The 18,869-nt window shown below is 36.6% G+C and overlaps 1 protein-coding gene across 1 annotated transcript; it reads right to left on the bottom strand.

Annotated features, from left to right (window-relative positions):
- Positions 1 to 8,966: 8,966 nt before the first annotated feature.
- Positions 8,967 to 16,641, bottom strand: paqr5b (progestin and adipoQ receptor family member Vb). The gene is made up of 8 exons (XM_084108643.1): positions 16,514 to 16,641; positions 16,098 to 16,225; positions 14,122 to 14,327; positions 13,168 to 13,294; positions 12,117 to 12,161; positions 11,745 to 11,841; positions 11,253 to 11,397; positions 8,967 to 10,276 (listed from the first exon to the last, which is right to left on the bottom strand). The coding sequence occupies exons 1-8, from the start codon at positions 16,565 to 16,567 to the stop codon at positions 10,017 to 10,019; spliced, it is 1,062 nt and encodes a 353-aa protein (XP_083964769.1). The 5' UTR covers positions 16,568 to 16,641; the 3' UTR covers positions 8,967 to 10,016.
- Positions 16,642 to 18,869: the final 2,228 nt, after the last annotated feature.

Below are 18,869 nucleotides of genomic sequence, written 5' to 3'. Positions count from 1 at the left end.
GAGGAATCCGGCGTGCAGGTTTGAAATCAGTCTGGCCTTGCAGTTCTTGCCAAGTCACAGATGTTACTGTAGGATGCTGTGCTGGAACACCAGACTGACGAACCTGTTTGCAGCCTTTTTAAAATGAAAAACAGATGTAGAATATTCAAACCTGGCAGTACAACAAGGTTGTTGTGGTTTTGACTGCAAGATGTGATATCCACCTGCTTTAGGAAACTCATCTGTATGATTTTTTAACACGCTTTTTAAAATTGTCTATTGAGGTAAAACAGGCCTGAATACGCGGCTGTTTCTCGTCAAATAAAGTGCACCTCAGGAGGAGGGGGTTTATTTTCACTGCGGTATTAGAGGTGAGCTCCTCAATCCCGAGGTAAATTTTGCTCGCCGACAAGGAAAAATAATGTATAAATATTTTCAAGGAAGCTGGCCCCTGGTTGAAAAATAATTGTTGGCTCTCCTTTCCCCCACACCACCGCCAGACATGAAGCACCGGTCCTCTGCTGCCGAACAGACCGACACGATTGTTTATTTTTCCCATGCCTACCACAAATTCTGACATTTCCCCTCTCTGAAAGGATCCATGTGTTCCTAGGCCAAGAAATAGAGAGAGAGGAGGAAGAAAACAGGGGGAGGCCGAGAGGTTGGGCAGGAAAATATCAACAAGTCGTCATTTACATCAGTACAAAAACAAATAAACCGTGAAGAAAAGAGCTGCTAAGGAGTTTGGGCCTTTTTACGAAAAGAATCCATCTCATGTGGTTTAGGCAGCCTGCCAGCGAAATCTAATATGGATTTATATACAAAGAAAGTGCCTAGTTTAACATAATGAATATTCATTCATGCATGTACCCTATAAAACAATTTCACAGCAGTAACTGAAAGCCAACTTTGTTTATAACAAGATGGTGAGGGAGAAATAAAGAGCTAAACTGTTGACCCATCGGGGCCTGGAAATCTCACGCTGGATTAAGTGTTTATACTGTTGGCTAAATGAGGCTGAATTCCAGCCCTGGATCAGTGAGTTCTGTCCCCAGTGATTGTGTCACTGTGGGCTCCCACAACACAGATGCCCTCTTTCCAGCAGCACCATCCGTCCTGACTCGGGCTGCGGGCCCAGTGCAGGATCATTTGAGTCCACCCGCTCAGTTTGGAGACCCCCTTCTCACTCTGCATGCCTAGTGTATATATATATATATATATATATATTACAGTCATCAATTTGCCAGGTTCCATCAAATTTAGGATATAATCTATAATTCATAAATACACATTTTCCTTACACCCTGAAAACGTATACGCATCTTACTGTGTGAGAGCATGTGGTTCGGTTGTATGTGAAATTGAATCTGCATGCACAATCTATATGCTCATATGTTAATAGCTTATGAAATAGAGAGTTCGTACGGTCATGAAAAACCTGGAAAAGTCATGTAATTTTAAAATAGCAATTTCCAGGCCTGGAAAAGTTTTGGAAAAATAAATAAACCCAGAAAGTTTTGGAAAAGTCATGGAAATTTGTTTCAAAATATTTATATAGAAAACATGTTTAAGTGATAATATTGGTTAGACAAACTACATTACTTAATGGTGAATTCAGTGAATACTTAACGTTAGAAGATAATGTTAGGGGAACATTAGATTATAATGTTAGGGAAAGGTTAGAAGATAACATTAGGGGAACGTTACAAGATAACGTTAGGGAAACGTTAGAATATAACATCAGGGGAACTTTAGAGGATAACGTTAGGGGAACGTTGCAATAACATTGTACAAACCAAAAACTAAGGTTCTTTTTTCGTTAAGAAATTGTAATTTCGAGCGCTACGAGCACATGAAAGCTTTTTACAAGTTGAAATCACCTAATTGCGATAATGATCTTAAACAGCCACATAAACTAAAATTAGAAAGTGGAGTTCTGAGGGTCATCTAACCATCTTACTTATGTGTCAGCATTATTTAAATGTTTATTTTATATTAAACCACAGCTTGTCATTAATTAGTTAAGATATACTGTGATTTGAAATTTGTAGTACATGTAGCCTAAAAGTTAACTTTAACCTGTAGATTAATAAATGCTGTAAAATATTGTTCATTATTAGTTTAGAGTTTATACGTTTAGACAAATGTTAAGAAATTGAACGTTATTGTGAAGTGTTGTCATGCAGTCTTCACTTTTACAGTTAATTGAAATTAACTTCATACTCTGTGATCTACTTTTTCGAATGACTCATTCATCCACGCAACAATGTAATTTGCAATGTGCAAATTTTTCTATTCTGACAAAATATTTAATTACTTTGAAATTAAAAATAAGTATGTTAATTACTTTACTCAAGGTTAGGTTAGCTTTCACTGTCAGTTGGATAAAGACTTCATTAATAGTTTACCCTGACATGGACTTTGTTCAAAATATGAAAACAAAAAAGGAGTCATATAGAAACAGATTTCATGGAAAGTACATTTCACTTTAATTATGTAAAATAAAAACAGCTTGTAAGGTTTATTTAGTGACCTTAATAAATCGGCTTAGCGACAGCCTAACAGCTTCATTCACCGCAAATCTGTCCTCCACAATAACATGCGCCACTAATCAAAGATTAATTTAATAACTCTTTAATATTCTCCACAGAGAAGGGAACCTCTGAGTCCACTGCATATATAGGGTCCTTTCAGAATACTACAGTGACCTGATTTTGCCGAGTTAGATGCGTTCCTGGGTCAACATATATATATATATTTTTTTTTTTATCCAGAAACAATATTAGCCTAACCCCATCCCTACCCCTAAACATAACCCTACCCATAATTTATCCCTAAAATCAGGGGGAAATGATAGGTGAATAACACTGATGTATAAGCACCAAACCCTGATTGTAAGCCTAAACTTGACATACATTGTAAACTTGGCCCTTAAATCTGATTGGTTGATTGTAATGTTGTTCCAGGATCAACAAAGATGTTGATCCAGGAACATTTTGTACTTGGTGAAATCAGGTTCTGCTACAGGGACTGCACATTAAAAATGGCAGTCACCTCATGTGTGTTCTGTTCAGTGGTTCCAATTTTGGCAAACAATTATTCTTCTGTCACTGAGGTGACACTTAAACATTTCTAAAGTGTCGTCTTGATTGACTGTGTGCAGTCTCGCAGTATTGTTTCCTGCTATATTTACCTCTCATGTTCATTTTTCTTTTGAATTGTCAGCTTGGATATGTGCTTTATGTTTCAAACATAATTTAGATTGATGTTTTTCATCTAATTTGGGCTTTCCTGTGAATGTCCCACAGTGCTTTGCTGCTCTGTGTGGTCTGTGTCTGGTTTCTGTGTCGTTCTCTCACACAGCTCTGTCCCCATGTCACTCTGACAGTTAGCGTTGCTGGCTAATTGGTATACTTGGTGGCTTGCCCTATTATGGTTTGCCTCCAAAACCCCAAAGTTTTCATGCTTTTCCTTTTCCCTTTTTTAACAAGCCACTTAAAGCAAACCCTTTCAGAGGTGGTTAAAATAAGACTTGTGGTTTGCCTCACTAGACAAATGACTATGGAAAGCAAGCTAGGCCTGCCTGATATTAGCTCAAGGATATTCAATATCCAGCAATCAACACAGAGGACAGCACACAACGGCTCTTGGTCAACACATGCCAGCTAACGGAACAGCCAGCATTGACTCACTCAACAAGAAAATAAACAGAGCGAACCAGAAGTTATAAATGGAGAATTATCTGCTTTTGGTGGTTTCCTGCCCACTAAATAGTCACAGCTGCCTGTGATTGGGGTAGAGATACACAGTGGAGTTCAGAACAGGCAGCCAGTCAGATATCTGTAGCCCAGATTAGAAAGAGTTATGGGGTTTTTCTCAAAAATTCATTATGATGTGTGATAATACTGCCAAGGTAATATGCTCAATACATAGACACACATGCAGAGCCTCTGTCTGGCACTATAACAAACACATAATTCATATACACACTTATTTGCTATTTTTGCTTTTTTTTTAAAGATTAACTTTAAGTGAGCACTAGATGATGGCAGAGACAGATAAATGTAAAAACTGGGAAAATGAGCATGCACAATTATATTTCCGATATATAAAACCGATTAATAAAAAATCTCTAATATCAGTCTGTAATCAGCATGGTACAAATATATTGTGCATTTCAACTTGTGTATTGCATTTAGAGCGCATTTCTCAAACCCTGTTTATTTTGCATTTACATTTACATTATGTGTATGCATTTGCCAGACACTTTTTATCCAAGCATCTTTTAATGCACCTTCAATTCCATGGGAATCAAACCCTTTCTGGTGCAAACACCCACTGTTTAAGCTAAAGGAACTACTGGGGCCTCAAGATGATAAAGCACGCGTTAAAATAGGCTGAAAGAACTAATGTATGAATGAGTAAAATAAATAATAGTACTAAAAATTATTATTATTTTTTTTTATCTTATCCTTAATTATTCAGTAAATCACAAATGACTGGAAAAGTCATGGGGCTTTTGAATATTGTTGTGGACAATGGGAGTAAAAAAACACCACTGATCTACACTGAATAAGCTACTCTGCAGTCATTTTCAACACTTACGCTTACACACACCTGTTCTCTTTGTCGCGCTGGCCCACAGCTGTGACAGTTATCCTGACGGAGCCTGAGAATGAAACATTGCACCAATCACTCATGGGATTTGTTCCATTTAACAGGTGAAAGCAGCCTCTGAATGAGAAGACAGGAAACAAGTCCAACAAAAGCTTCAAAACCTGCTTGTGTACTTTCAAAACATCATGCTGGCTGTACAAACACACACTGTGTAATTAGGAAAAACAGAAAGAGGGCAGGAAAGCGATGGGGATATATTTTCTATCACCGCTGAGTCCTAGGCTTTTATATGAGTAGTGTGCTAAGGGCTAAACAAACACAGCCAAACTGAATCTATCAACGTGCACAAACACAGAGCGTCAGGACCAGCAGTGTGGCTTTCTGGAGCAAATCCAGCATATAGTCTACTGGAATGCAAATTACCTGAGTTATACTGATCAAATGGGTCACTCGAAATAATTCAACTCAAATGAATCCATAGAGTAAGCAATAAAATATGCTAACTCATCTCTTTAGCATTTTACAATTGGTGAGGCAGGGCATGACAAAGGCCTATTATAATCAGTTTAATTATAACCGTTGTTGTTTTGAAATGTCATCCACCACATTATTTATCTGTTGTCTCTGAATTCAGTTCCTAAATCCCTCAAATACATGAGAAATTAAAACACCCAGCTGGCAGACACTGAAGAGTCAATCAGTCATATTTATCACAATGCTTCAGTAGATATTTAAGTGGCCAAATGTGTGTGCTGTGTGCTAACACAAACAGGCAGCACAGGGAGATAAGAGGCTATTTAGGCAGTAATTAGCGAGTGTGAGAGTGAAATGGTGCTGCAGACAGCGGCAGCCCTGTGTGATATTTGCTGGTGCTGTGTTTAAAGGCAGCCTGAGCAAACAGTACAGGGAAGGTCAATATTATTACAAGGAGGTCTTGGAACAGTGAGACTATGGAGCAGAGGAAGAACTGACAGCTGTTTCCCTGTTCCCTGATCAAACATGACAGGATGTCAGTTCCTACATGTCGTGAATAAGGACTTTGAAGATAAATTAGCACCTATTAAAACTGGAGTAAAGGATATCTTATATCATTGAAAATTTCTAACTTTATTTAGCCTACTTTTAATTCTAGAGAATTTGATAAAATAATTACTAATTATGCAACCTTATTAATTTACCAAACTGATTTTTGGTGTCTACAAGAGAACAAACACTGTCCTATGCTGCCCCCTGCTGATGGGATTTCTAATTACAAAGCCTTTGAAGTCAGATTAATCCTGAGTCCTTGAGGAAATTGCCTAGGTTAGTTTATAAACGATCAATATTCTCTGTCAAGGAAAGTTTTTAAATTTTAATTTTGATCATAATTTTTGGGGGGATTTCCTCACCAGCAAACCATTCACACCATTTTGCACTTGAACAAAACAAACACATACAAATACTGCAATGAAAAGATCTCAAGCTGTCATTTCATCAAGCCTCTTTGAATGCGTGAGAGTGAGAACAGCAGTTAAATCTCCACCAACAAGCCGTTCTTAGTGGGGCACTAAAATATACTGTCAAATGTGTTTATGTGTGCTTTTGTCAGCATGTGTGTTTGCAATTCACTATTTACTTAGTAATTTTTCATCTTCTGCCAACAAAGCAGAATGCTGAGCAAACAGCATCAGTCAGAGTGTGTGCACAGTAGCTAAACCATGTGACAAAAAGAGTACGTGTGGTGTGGGGTGGTGACGTGAGGCACATACACGCACACATACACACAAAGGGCAGGTAGATTCCCCTTAATCATATGCTACATATTCAAAAGCAATCTGTCAAATTATACACACATCTCAAATCAAGTAGCCTACTCAAAGCGTGAATACAAACTGAGCTCTTAAACCAAATAATAAATATAGCCTACTAACACCTAGCAAACTTTGTAAGCATCTTAGTTGGACATAAAGTTGGACATAGCCTACAAAAAGACAAACAGAATTGTTTAAATTATGAAGGACGTGAATTAAACATTCAGTTACTAAATTCTGCAAAAAGATATGCACTGGTCGCCACCTACTGGTAAGGTAAAATAAAGAACGGCTACTGAACAAATCATCAGTGAATAAAAAAATTCGAGTCACTGAGATGAATCTAAATAATCAGCTCAACTGTATAATATGTAACAAAGATATGAAGAATACTTTTTATGCCACTACTGGCAATTATTACAACAATTTAATCACATGTGTGTCCTCGTTAGATAGATGCAGGGACGTTTAGGCCTACTCAGATTTTTGCCGTTTGGTTTTTTTTTTTAATGTGCCAGTTTAGCAAGACCTTTTTAAGCATTGAAACAAACAAAACTCTGCTTGCCTTGTTACTCTGGCACATCCTTCTCTAATTTTTCTCAAATTGACTCTGCTATGCTTAGTAGGGAGGTATTACATATGAAAGCCATCACTTAAACACTTGATCCCCCTCCCTAACAGCTTATTTAAATCTTGTTTTACCTCTTTGGCTGTTCTCAGCATTATAAATGCTTGTGTTGTGCCAGTAGCACTGAAATCTACTGCTGTAAACCCAGTCCCAAAAAAGCATAATGTTAAAGCATAACAAAAAAAGCTTAAGATTTTGGTTCTTTATCCATCTTTAACCTTCTTGATCTTAGTGTCGCTTTCGACACTGTCAATCACAACCTTTTAACTGTCTTGAAATTGTCTTTGGTGTTTCTGAGACTGTTTTAACCTGGTTTAGATCTTACATCTCTGTTTGCCGCCAGTTTGTTTTAATGAGTCTGAATTAGCGCTGTCCATACTGGTGTCCCCCAGGGTTCAATTTTAGGCCCCTTACTTTTTAACATTTGGTTGCTCGTAAGATCACCCAGGTTTAATTATCACTTTTACACAGACTATACTCAGATTTATGTCCACTCAAAGCCTGGTCAAAATGTGGATGTTTCTTTTCTCTCACAGTGCATTTCTGAGATAAAAAATATTTAAGACCCAACATTTTCTGTATCTTAAGACTCATAAGACTGAGATTATGCTCATTGGCTCTTCTCCTCATCAGCTTTGTAATGCTGGTTCACTGATATTAAACATGGATGGCTCTGTTTTGGAGTTTCAAACTAAATAAAAGAATTTAGGAATTATACTTGACTATATTTTACTTTTGATCCACATGTGCAAAATTAAGACTTCCTTTTCTAATATCAGAAATATTGCTAGACTACGCCCTATACATTGCTATCCTTTACTGTGTCTGAAAGGCTTATCAATACTTTTGTTTTTTCTAGCATTGACTACTACAACGCACTTGCAGGGGTCCCTAAAACAACACTTAACAAATTGCTATGTGTGCAAAATTCAGCAGCTATGATCCTGGCTGGAGTCAGGACAAATGAGCATATCACTCCAATTTTGAAGTCCTTGCACTGGCCCCTGGTCAGGTTCCATGTTGATTTAAAAATTATTATGCTTGCATATAAGGCATTGCATAGTCTAGCCCCTCTGTCTCTGTCTGCCCTTTTCATACTCCCAAGCGTCATTTGCGGCTGGTCTTTTGTCCCACAGATACGCTTGCGATCTGTAGAGTCAGGCCTGCAGAGCAAATGGGTGGAGCTTATGTCTAGCTCCCCCTTGATAGACGTCCAGTGAGGAGGAGCGTATGTAATTTGGGCCTTATGGGTGGAGCTAGAATATCCAACCACACCCTAATCCTACCCACAACTCTATCCCTCCACCCCATTAGGTGTCCAGAGAGGAGGAGCTGGATGTCATTTGACTCTGCAGTGAGCTTTCTCATATACTTCTAGACTCTGGAACACGCTTCCTTCTAATATTAGAGATGCACAGAATTTATGCATTTTTAAATCTAATCTAAAAAACACATTTTTAAGTTACCTTTTACTTGATTGTTTTAACCTTTTTTATATTCCAGTTTGTTATCTATGCATTGTATTTTTATCTGTCTGTTCTATTGTGTAAAGTGAAAAAAAAGGCAAATAATGGACTACATTGTGTACTTTAGCCTAGTAAATTTCGGATATATACTGAGAAGGGCTGTTCATTATCAAATGTGTCACCATTGATAAGCAAATACAGTATGACATCATAAACAAAAGGCCTTTGTTAGTTCCAATACAAATACTTTACTGCCACCAGTCCTCCGTCGAACATGTGGGCATTTCGAGCTTTGAGTAGATGTATACAGAAACTTAACCTGACAAGCCTGTCAGACTTTCTGTCATATATCTCCCTCATCAACTCAGAACGTGTTTATTGCTGCTTGCAGGCTGTAGAGGGCAGTGTATATAAAATAGACTTCTCTTTGCATCGCCTTTATAAAAATAGCTAGGTCTCAATTAGGAATAAAAACAGGACTAGGCTGATAATAAATAAATATTTTATTATAAAGAATCCTGGAAACAATAAATAGTTTCGATTTGGCTACACAAGGTGTGACCTGATGCTATGAAAATATGTAATACACCCCACACTATTTTTTGTTGATCCCACGTAAAGTATTATGCAGTTTTACAAAAAAGAAATAAGTATGATAAATCATTGTTGTCCCTGTGGTGGACTTTGGCAGATTTGGCACATTGCTACTTTTTTTTTTTTCTTACAACAGTGTTAGTTCATTTGTTGAGGTCTGTGATCTGCGTATACGAGTGTGTTTGTCTGTACATCATAAAAGAAATGGGACCAGGTTGAACACAGCCTCCCATTGACCTAATATACTGCATGTCCAGAGATTACGACCTAAAACTACATCACTGTTTTTTAATGTCTAAAAAAATAAAAATAAAACGCACCCACCCAAATGTTCCTTCTTTCTCATTCCTAAATCTGATTCATTCTAGTGAAATCGGTTCATTCCAAATGTTCCTCTCTCATATGTATCATAGGAGAGTTTGTTTCATTCTAGTGAATCAGGTCACCCCAACTGATCTTCTATTTCATATGCAGCTTAGTCGGATGGACAATTCATTTAAATGAACCGATTCACTAAAATTCACCAATTTTAGTCCATGGATTACAGTAGGTTATTTAATCATTTATATACATTAGAATGTTGCTGTTGAATTTACTCTACATTAACATTTTAAAGTTCGATACTGTAAACCTAATCATGATTGTTCATGATACACTCAATTCAGTGAGTGTATTTCTATTCACTATACCCATGACTTATATTGTCCCGAGATTCAGTGGCTTTTTTGCTCTCCCCTGAGAAGTAGTGTTCATGCAGTTAACACATTCATTATATTACTCTTTCCGATCTCAGGTTGCATAGCTTCAGTAAACAAACAAACCCCTCTTGAGGATTTTAATAATGTAATAATAAGAGTGTCCTAGATATCTTTTATAATAACTTTGGTAACTTGTGCAAGACTGCAATGAATCTTTCAGAGACTCCTTGTTTTAAGGAGATTTTTAGTGCTTGCATTTCTTTCCTTCATTCTTTGTTGGGTGTGTATCTGGGTGGCTGTACAGTAGAGGTAGACTATGAAGACATATGATCCCCAGACTGATGCACACACAGACCAGAGCTGCTCCAAATGTGTTGTTAAAGGTAATAGGTGGAGCAGTGACCAGCAGCTGTGACTGTCTAAGCACCATGTCAGTTTCAAGGGCCTTCATCTGGAAGTGTGTTCCAATTATTCCACATATGTGGAACAGCTGATGGCTGTGGCCTGTAGGGGTCAGAAGAGAGCCATTCACATGAGAAACACTGAATGAAGATATACTGAAGGAATACCTGTGGACCTGTGTTAAAGACTTTTCTTGAAATAAAGCTGCAATATGTAACTTTTTTGGGTTAACAAATAACAAAAATCTGTTATTGAGCAAGTACATACGACATAAGTGTTCAAAACCCTCTCTCTAGCTTACCCTGATTCACAACGGTGAGCTTATAAAAATGATTTATAATTTAAGCTGTCAGGTCTGATTTTCGCATTTGCCTTTGCGTGGTTACGTCACATATGTTTTTTTTTATACATATATATATATATATATATGTAGATTTATTTATTGAATTTTTCACAACAACAACAACAACAAAAAAACAACAACAATCAGACATCAAAAATGTAACAAATAAATAAATAAATAAAAAAATACATAAATTAAAAACGTCACATCCATTTACAGAAGAAAAAAAGACCTGAGTACTAAATGGCATGTGCTGAGGATGCAGTTGTTTCAGATATACACTTATCATCTAGATGGCTCCTTTTAATAGAAAGGTCTAAACGATAATCATTGTTGACATCTGGTTAATCCTCTGTTGTCAAAACCAAGAAACTGCAAAACAAAACCAAGGGAAAGCGACAGAGCCCGTGCTAAAATGAGGGTAAATATTGGCATGGTTTTTGACTGGATTGCGACAACTTGCAATTTGATGTTTCAAACAGAGATGGCGATAGAGAAGCAAAAAGTCCATACTGCAGCTTTAAGTATGGTTTCTGAATTTTCTTTGCAAACTTTGAAACTTAAACTTGATAATTTAACATTCACTATAATTCAGACTGTCTGTATTATAAAAATGCTCGGTAATCAACTAGTTCACACCCATAGGGTCTTCTTAAAAGAGATAATGTATGAAATATACACAAATACACAGCACAGATATACGATGTACAAAATATTTATGTTTTCATCACTTACCTATGTAGTCAAAGCGTCCAGGTGCCAGTCTCTCAGGTAAGTGGGTTGCAAACAGGAAGGCGGTTAGAAATGCAAACAATATATGGGGAACATGAATGGAGTTTGCTTCATTATCACTGCAACCCTCACCTACACACAGAAACAACTGGAAAGAGGCAACACAAAAATAATTACAGGTCACACCATGAAGTGTATACATATTCACTTTAAACTATAAATATGTAACATGCTTAAACATCACTTGCACTGTAGTATGTTTAAAAACAGGTAGGCAGAATTATGTACTGTGCAGTATGCTGAAACTTACAGTATGTACTTGTACTGTGCAGTATGCTGAAACTTACAGTATGTACTTGTACTGTGTAGTATGCTGAAACTTACAGTATGTACTTGTACTGTGTAGTATGCTGAAACTTACAGTATGTACTTGTACTGTGCAGTATGCTGAAACTTACAGTATGTACTTGTACTGTGTAGTATGCTGAAACTTACCCTGTAGAAGAGAGGAATGTTGTCAAACAGGTAAGGATAGGCAAAGGCAAGAATTCGAAACACCTTACTCAGCCTTGGGTTCGGTTTCTCCGAGAATCTGAAAGGTTGGAAGTGAAAGACATATTTTTATGTTCACTATGTTCACTAATGCTAAGTTTCAGTGTCAGAGGTGAGGTGTTATGTAATTGTTAGTAGCAGACAGAAGTGGGTGATTGTTCATATCAGAATAACACATAACCACATGTGGTGGAAGTGTTTTCCATTGATAATATTGTAGAGTATTTGTTTATTGGGTTAGAAGGCATTTAAAGAAAGAGCCAGATTTAGAAAATACATTAGCGAGTATCAGAGAATTCTGACACATTATGTTACCTTTCATCGATGTCATGGTTATAGTGTAGGAATGGTAGGCCAAGCCTTAGCAAAAAAGCGGAAATTAAAATATTATTAATCTAATCTATGAAGCAGCCATGCTGTATCATGTTTATAACAAGTAACTGTAGAACAGACATAATATGTCATTATTTAAAATGTAGAAGATTTTCTTTCATGGTGCTATTTGCGTGAGTGTTGGGGAGTTACACTAAAAAGTAGGGTACACCAACTTAACTACAGTAGCATGATTAAGCTATTTTCATAGCTATTTTCCATTAACAACTTTATCCAACGAGTACCAATGTATGATCAAACGCTACATTGCTAATATCTGATCTGAGGAAACAGTAAAACACTCATCTAAACGGTCCTCTGTCTCAGGTCGATTCATTTTAGGGAAACAGTCCTCTCTAATATATAGGCTGCATGTGAATATGCATACAGTACTGCATACTGCAGCAGGTGAAAAATATGTGGAAAGAGCAGTATGTCCAAATTCATATTCATTAAACAGTATACTAACAAACAGTCCCCAAATGACCTAATACTTCGGGTCGAGATTTTGAAGAGCGCATCCAGTGGACTTTTTTACTATCCCATTAAGGCCACGGGAGAGGAGTTGTGAAAAGCAGTGAAGCGATGCAACTGATCCTGGTTGGTCACATGATAATGACAGCGTACTTACGAAAAGTACCTGCTCAGAGAGTGAACACTATTCCGGACGCAGTCATTGCGCTTGGAAGTGAATCTTTCTAGTGAATCAGTTAACAACAGACAACTCAAATAAACAGATTGACAAAAAAGATTCACCAATTATATTTCCTAGTCCCTGCACTATACTAAGTTTTTGAATTATATATGTAAATTGTGTTATACAAATGAGTGTGTTTTAGTAGTATTTAGTATAAATTTACCCTAAAAGTCACCCTAACTGATGTAATGATTATTAGAGGTTGTTCCACACCTATACGTAACCTGCAATTATGCAAACTGCATTTCTGTATTCAGTGTAACTTGTGGCGTGTTTGTTAGCAAGGAGGAGCCTTACCTGGAGTAACAGGCCATGCTGGTTGAGAGGATGGTGTTTAGTACAGCTACAGGAATGTAGTAGGAATGAAATGTGCTGTTCACCCATGAGTCAGGAAAAACATATGCAGAGTAACTGATGGCTGAACCTGCATCAACATACAATCAGTCACATAAATACATCTCAGTCTGGTGGGGAGGATTTGGTAATGACGTGTGAAAATGTGTTCATTTGTAGTGTGATTCTGTAAGATTTTTTTTGTTTAATACACATAAATACTACTTATTAGTTAATAACTTCCAAATAGTGCAGTCACAATTTGTCTGTATTGTACTTACTGTATGTACTTTGCTTACCTATTGAATTTATTCATAGACATATTAGATGAAGATTACTCTGTTCAAAATGATTAGATATGCAAAAAATACAGTATATCAGTACCATACCAGTTATTGGCTGATTTCTAAATTGATCTGTTTATTTAATTGTGTATTCTCATTTTATAATTTAGATAATTTATCATTTTTGCCATCATCTAAAGCCCACTTAAATTTTAACTTTAAAAATGAATAATTTAAGTGAGCTTTAGATAATAACCATCTATTTTTCCATGCTGTATACATTATAACATTGTGATTTAAAATGGTTGATTTTAGTTTTTATTTATTTACACAAAACATATTATATTTCGGACATTTATTAGTTATTGGCCACATTTTTTAATAATTATCTGTGTTGGATGGATTTTTATTATCAGGTCATTCTTGGAAATAATGTACAGAATTGATGTACTTTGTATATGGTTGTGTAATGTAAATTGTATTTGCGTTAATTGTGTCAGAAATCCATTGTGTCTTTTAAATATATGCATTGCACAACCTTGAATGTCTTTATTGTCTTTATGGCAATATTTCCCATAACAAGCCAAGGAACTAATAGTGTTTAAGTGAATGCGTCTGTGTGTTCCTCTCTTACCGAGACTGTACAGGCTGAGTGCTCCATAGTCAAAGAAGTAACAGATATGTCGAGAGCGGGTAGACATGGTACTGAAGGTGTGGGCACAGCTGGAGGCCAGTGGATACACACAGCAGGAGAACAAGAAGACCAGCAGAGGCCATGTGTACTCGTTATACCACGCATCCTCCATCAACAACACTGTCATCAACTTCCAAAGAAAATACCTGACGGAGAGATGGGAGATGGCAGACAATGATGTTGACAGCTCTGCAATGCTGCAACTCACATCAAAAAAGTGGAATTCAACATTCTACGCATGAGATTTAAAATGTATTTTCCTCTCTTTTCCACAGAAAGACTGGACGGACAATTTCTTGCATGGTTTCCACACCAGATAGCTGATATTGAAACTACAGAATCTATATCTTGGCAAGTGAACAAAAGATTAGGATGACAAAGGCCAGTAAGAAGATTGTATTGAAATATTTAACCTGCCCTGACTTGCTCGCAGAGTTTGTTTCTAGGGATGTGTCTGACAGGTGGATGCAGAAACAAACCGTCTTATCAGTTTCTATAGGTCTGTAAAGAGCACCGGTAAAGCTGGTTTTTAAGCTATACAGTAAAGATAAGAATTAATACAGATGGCACAGACTCCTTACATTCAGTGTTCCCATGCACCCCAGTCAACTTTTGTCTTGCAGTCATTAGAGATTAAAAGTTAACAAATATTGCTTGCAGTCACAAAGAGGATTTTTTTTATGAAAGAAAAAACATTCAAATGTTTGCTATATCCACGTGAACATAACATTTCCTTCATACAAAGAGCATCAGAGCTTTAGCAATGTCAGCCCTGCCTTGATATTACAAGGTGTCGTACTAAATCTAGGTTTTAAATCTCAGGATTCTTAAGTGATGAATTTTACAGGTCTGATTTACTCTTGTTTGCTTTAGAGGGATCAGAGAGTTTAATATAACCAAACATTAACACGGAGTCAAGTTACAGATTCCAAGTTTTGTCCTATTGATTTACTGTCAGTTGACTGTGTATTTAACCATTGTGTGGGATCAGAGGATGTGTTAGCTTTGAGATATGGCATACTTTAAATAGACGAGTAATGGCAATGTGTTTTTGCTGTGAACTACATTTACATTTAATAATTTAGCAGATGCTTTTATTCAAAGCAAGAAGAAGATTTGAAGTATTTTATCATGCAGGAATTTGCCAGTACGGAGTATACCATAATATCTTACTGTATACATGTTCATAAGATATATAATTTTTATAATATAAAAATAATATAATATTCATTATTAAATGTGTTCCATTCATTACATGCCCAAGAAAAAGTTAGCATTTGCATGTCTGTGACTTTTTGTAGAGCATTGGTTAACACGAGGCTGGATTGAGACATTTTATGTAATAACTGAATGAGTGAATAAGGTTTTGAATGATCTCAGTTCCGTTCACAGACCTTGATGGAAGTTGTCTGGAAAAATAAGCAATGCAATGACAACAAGCAGGCATTTATCTAAAATAAAACACTTATAACAGACCATTACAGCTAATATAGTAAATTACCATACCAAAATGTTTACAACAAAGACATATAGACTGACACAGGTTAAAGAATCAAAGGTGACATAAGCAGCTCTCGACATGTTTACGTCTGGAGAAAGCTCTGGTGAGAATTAGACCTTCTGTGTTCATCCAGCAAGGTGAACTCTCCTGAGAACGATTCGGCTGGGTTAACCCTCGGTGAGGGACGTGAGAATCCACTGTGGAGGATCTCTAACAGTAATTCAAACTACTGTAAGTCTCAGCGCACCGCACATGGATACACACCCATACTGTTGCCATGGAACCCAGGGTTGTATCACTGTAGTTGTGTAAGTTATGAGATAACAAGTTTTATTGTAAAAGCCATACTGAGAAAGTGGCAAAGAGAGGACGATATGCATACATAGAGAGAAAGCAAGCACGAGAGATAACATACCATGTTGGTAGAAAGTGTGTCCAGACATTGAGGGTCTCATTGGTCAGCTGAAAAAGACTCAACACACAGTCTGTGGCCGAACTACGAGGGTGTCGATATCCAGAGATGATACTGTCCTCATGAAATGCCTACCATGGGAAAAGAGTCACAGAAAATCCTCATTTAGTAAGATAAAGACAAACCAGCTCTTTCTACAGGTAAAATATCAAGCCAACAAAATAACGCAAAGCATTAATATGAATATGATGATATGTTTGGCTACAGACCTTCAAACTGTTGCACATCAGGTTGCACAGTAATAAAAGAAAATACAAATCCAGTGATTCTTTCCTTCTGTTTATCTACTTAAAGAATACCTTAAACTAGTTAAAATCTCACAATATCTGTTTTGTGTTTTGTTAAATGAAGGAACTTACTTTGGGCACCTGGTGGACGGTGAAGACACGCCGTAGTCTGATCAAGCTGAACATGTTCCCCAGATGAATGGCCCTCAGAGATAGATAGGCAGAGGCAGATACATAGACACACCAGCAGATACAGAGAAAAATGCACATACAGACACTCTTCCACTCCACCTGACCAGACTCTTGGTTAGCCCTGCCCTTGTCATCACACCTAAAGACATCAACCTCTAACATAAACACACACACACACACATACCTGGCACAAACACACACCTGGCACAAACACACACATATACCTGACACACCGGCTAGGTGAGAACGCTCACAATAACTATTCAGAAGCACATTGTTTTAGAATCCGAGAGTTTAACTCCAAACGTGTACACAACAGTCTTGCATAGAACTATACGTTCAAAAGTTTGGGATCAGTAAGATGTTTTGAAAGAAATGTAGTACTTGTATTTAGAACACATTCAGTAAATCAAAAGTTCTAACAAAATAATCCATTTTAAATCAACTGTTCATCAAAGAATCCTGAAAAAATATGTCTCACGATTTCCACAAAAATATAAAGCAACACAACGGTTTTCAACATAGATAATAATAAGACATGTCTAGAGTAGCAAATCAGCATATTAGAATGATTTCTGAAGGATCATGTGACACTGAATACACTGATTACAGGAATAAACTAACATATTAAAATAGTAAACATTACTTTAAATTGTAATAATATTTCTCAATAAATGCAGCATATATAAGATCAGTTTAAGGACAAATACAAATATTTAAAATCCTATTTCCCGCTTTCTCCTTCTTTAGTTCCCCTTTCTCACTTTGAACTCAGGCTAATCATGCATGATTGGCACAAAATAACAAAGATTTGCATTATTATATTTCAAACAAGGTCACTGGATTGCCCCAGTCTACCTATAGCCTACATGGAAAACTGAGCTTGTTGTGCTTTTCTGGGACATACCCCACTTGCTCATTCAGGGTGGGGTGTTTTAGGCATTTCAGTCAGTGCAGGTGAAGGTGTGTAGTGAATGGAGGGTGTGCAATAACTTATATTTACAATGCTAATTGTAACATGCTAAAACGCTAAAACAGAGACAATGTCATTCTTCTGTCTGTTCTAATCCAATGACAATGCAGAAACGTTATTTCCATTCAAGAACACGTATCTTAAGCAAACTGTAATTATTGGTAAATAATTTTTTACCTCTTACCTTGGCAGAAGTGAATAGTAAGCCTATGTTAGTGTGGTAAACTAAAATGAACTTGGCTTAGAAGGCAAAGGTGGATAAAGAAGAGAGAGAGGGGGGAGAGGAGGTGTGTGTCAGTATCATTAACATCCTATATGTATTTCTATCTTTTGTTGTCTGCTATTTATTTGCTCCATCCCTATAATAATAACACAATTACAGCAGGCAAAGGTGGATAAAGAAGAGAGAGAGAGAGAGAGAGAGAGAAAGAGAGGGTGTGTGTGTGTGTGTGTGTGTGTGTGTTGGGGGGGGGGGGGGGGGGATACATAATATACTATCAACCATATCCTGTCAAACGAGTATGGAATTTGTTTCCATTTAAAAACATATCAACGTGGGCATGTTGTGATTTTGGTGTGCAGATTTTGAAATGAAATGATGGATGACTGTAAAGCAGACATTGCATAATATGTTTAAATATTACAACAGCAGGTGTTTAAATATTACAGTGAAGGTGTGGGTTAAGCGGTTTTAGTGGTTATGAAACAGTTAAACGGCAATGCCAAATGTCACCCAATGATGGCAGCATTTTCTGATTTATTTTATTTTATATTCATCACATCTCTCTGTACAGTATACAGCGTCAAAATTGACAATTCGTATTCCTCTGGTTGTCAAGTTTTGTTTTCGGCTTTGTTTGATTTATGTTTCTTAAATCCTCTCTGAATGTCTCCCTGAACTTTCTTCAACCTTGCTCTGCATGTAACACAATAACTAAAAGTCAGAAACGTTGAGATAGTATGCTGTAAATACTGTACAAATTAAATAAAGTAATATAAAATAAAATAAAATAAATAAAATAAATACAAGGTCTAAACCCATTAAAAGGGACAGATATATAAGGGTAAGAGAAAAAAATTATTGCTCCCTGTTCCACCATTATACTATTAATATTATATTATATTAATATAATATATATATATTATATTATATATATTATATATATTAATATAATATTATATTTATTTTTATAAAAACTCTGATTAAACTTGACTTAATCATGGACAGTGGTTCCACATGATGGAAACCGATGTTATCTCCACTCAAATACTTCACGTGAGATGAACTAAACTGCAGTTAAACTGAATAGTTTAAATGAAGTG

The sequence above is a fragment of the Abramis brama genome (genome assembly GCF_963993115.1).
Source record: "Abramis brama genome assembly, chromosome: 3".
Taxonomy (NCBI): Eukaryota; Metazoa; Chordata; class Actinopteri; order Cypriniformes; family Leuciscidae; genus Abramis; species Abramis brama.
The sequence above is the reverse complement of the archived record's forward strand: the minus strand, read 5'-3'. Positions and strand labels throughout refer to the sequence as shown.

Coding starts and splice junctions, on each gene's coding strand:
- paqr5b (XM_084108643.1), bottom strand. CDS start 16,567: ATGTTCAGCTTGATCAGACTACGGCGTGTCTTCACCGTCCACCAGGTG. Junction 13,295..14,121: donor ACTCAGCCTGTACAGTCTCG/GTAAGAGAGGAA, acceptor ATGTTGATGCAG/GTTCAGCCATCAGTTACTCT. Junction 11,398..11,744: donor ACATTCCTCTCTTCTACAGG/GTAAGTTTCAGC, acceptor GCCTCTTTCCAG/TTGTTTCTGTGTGTAGGTGA.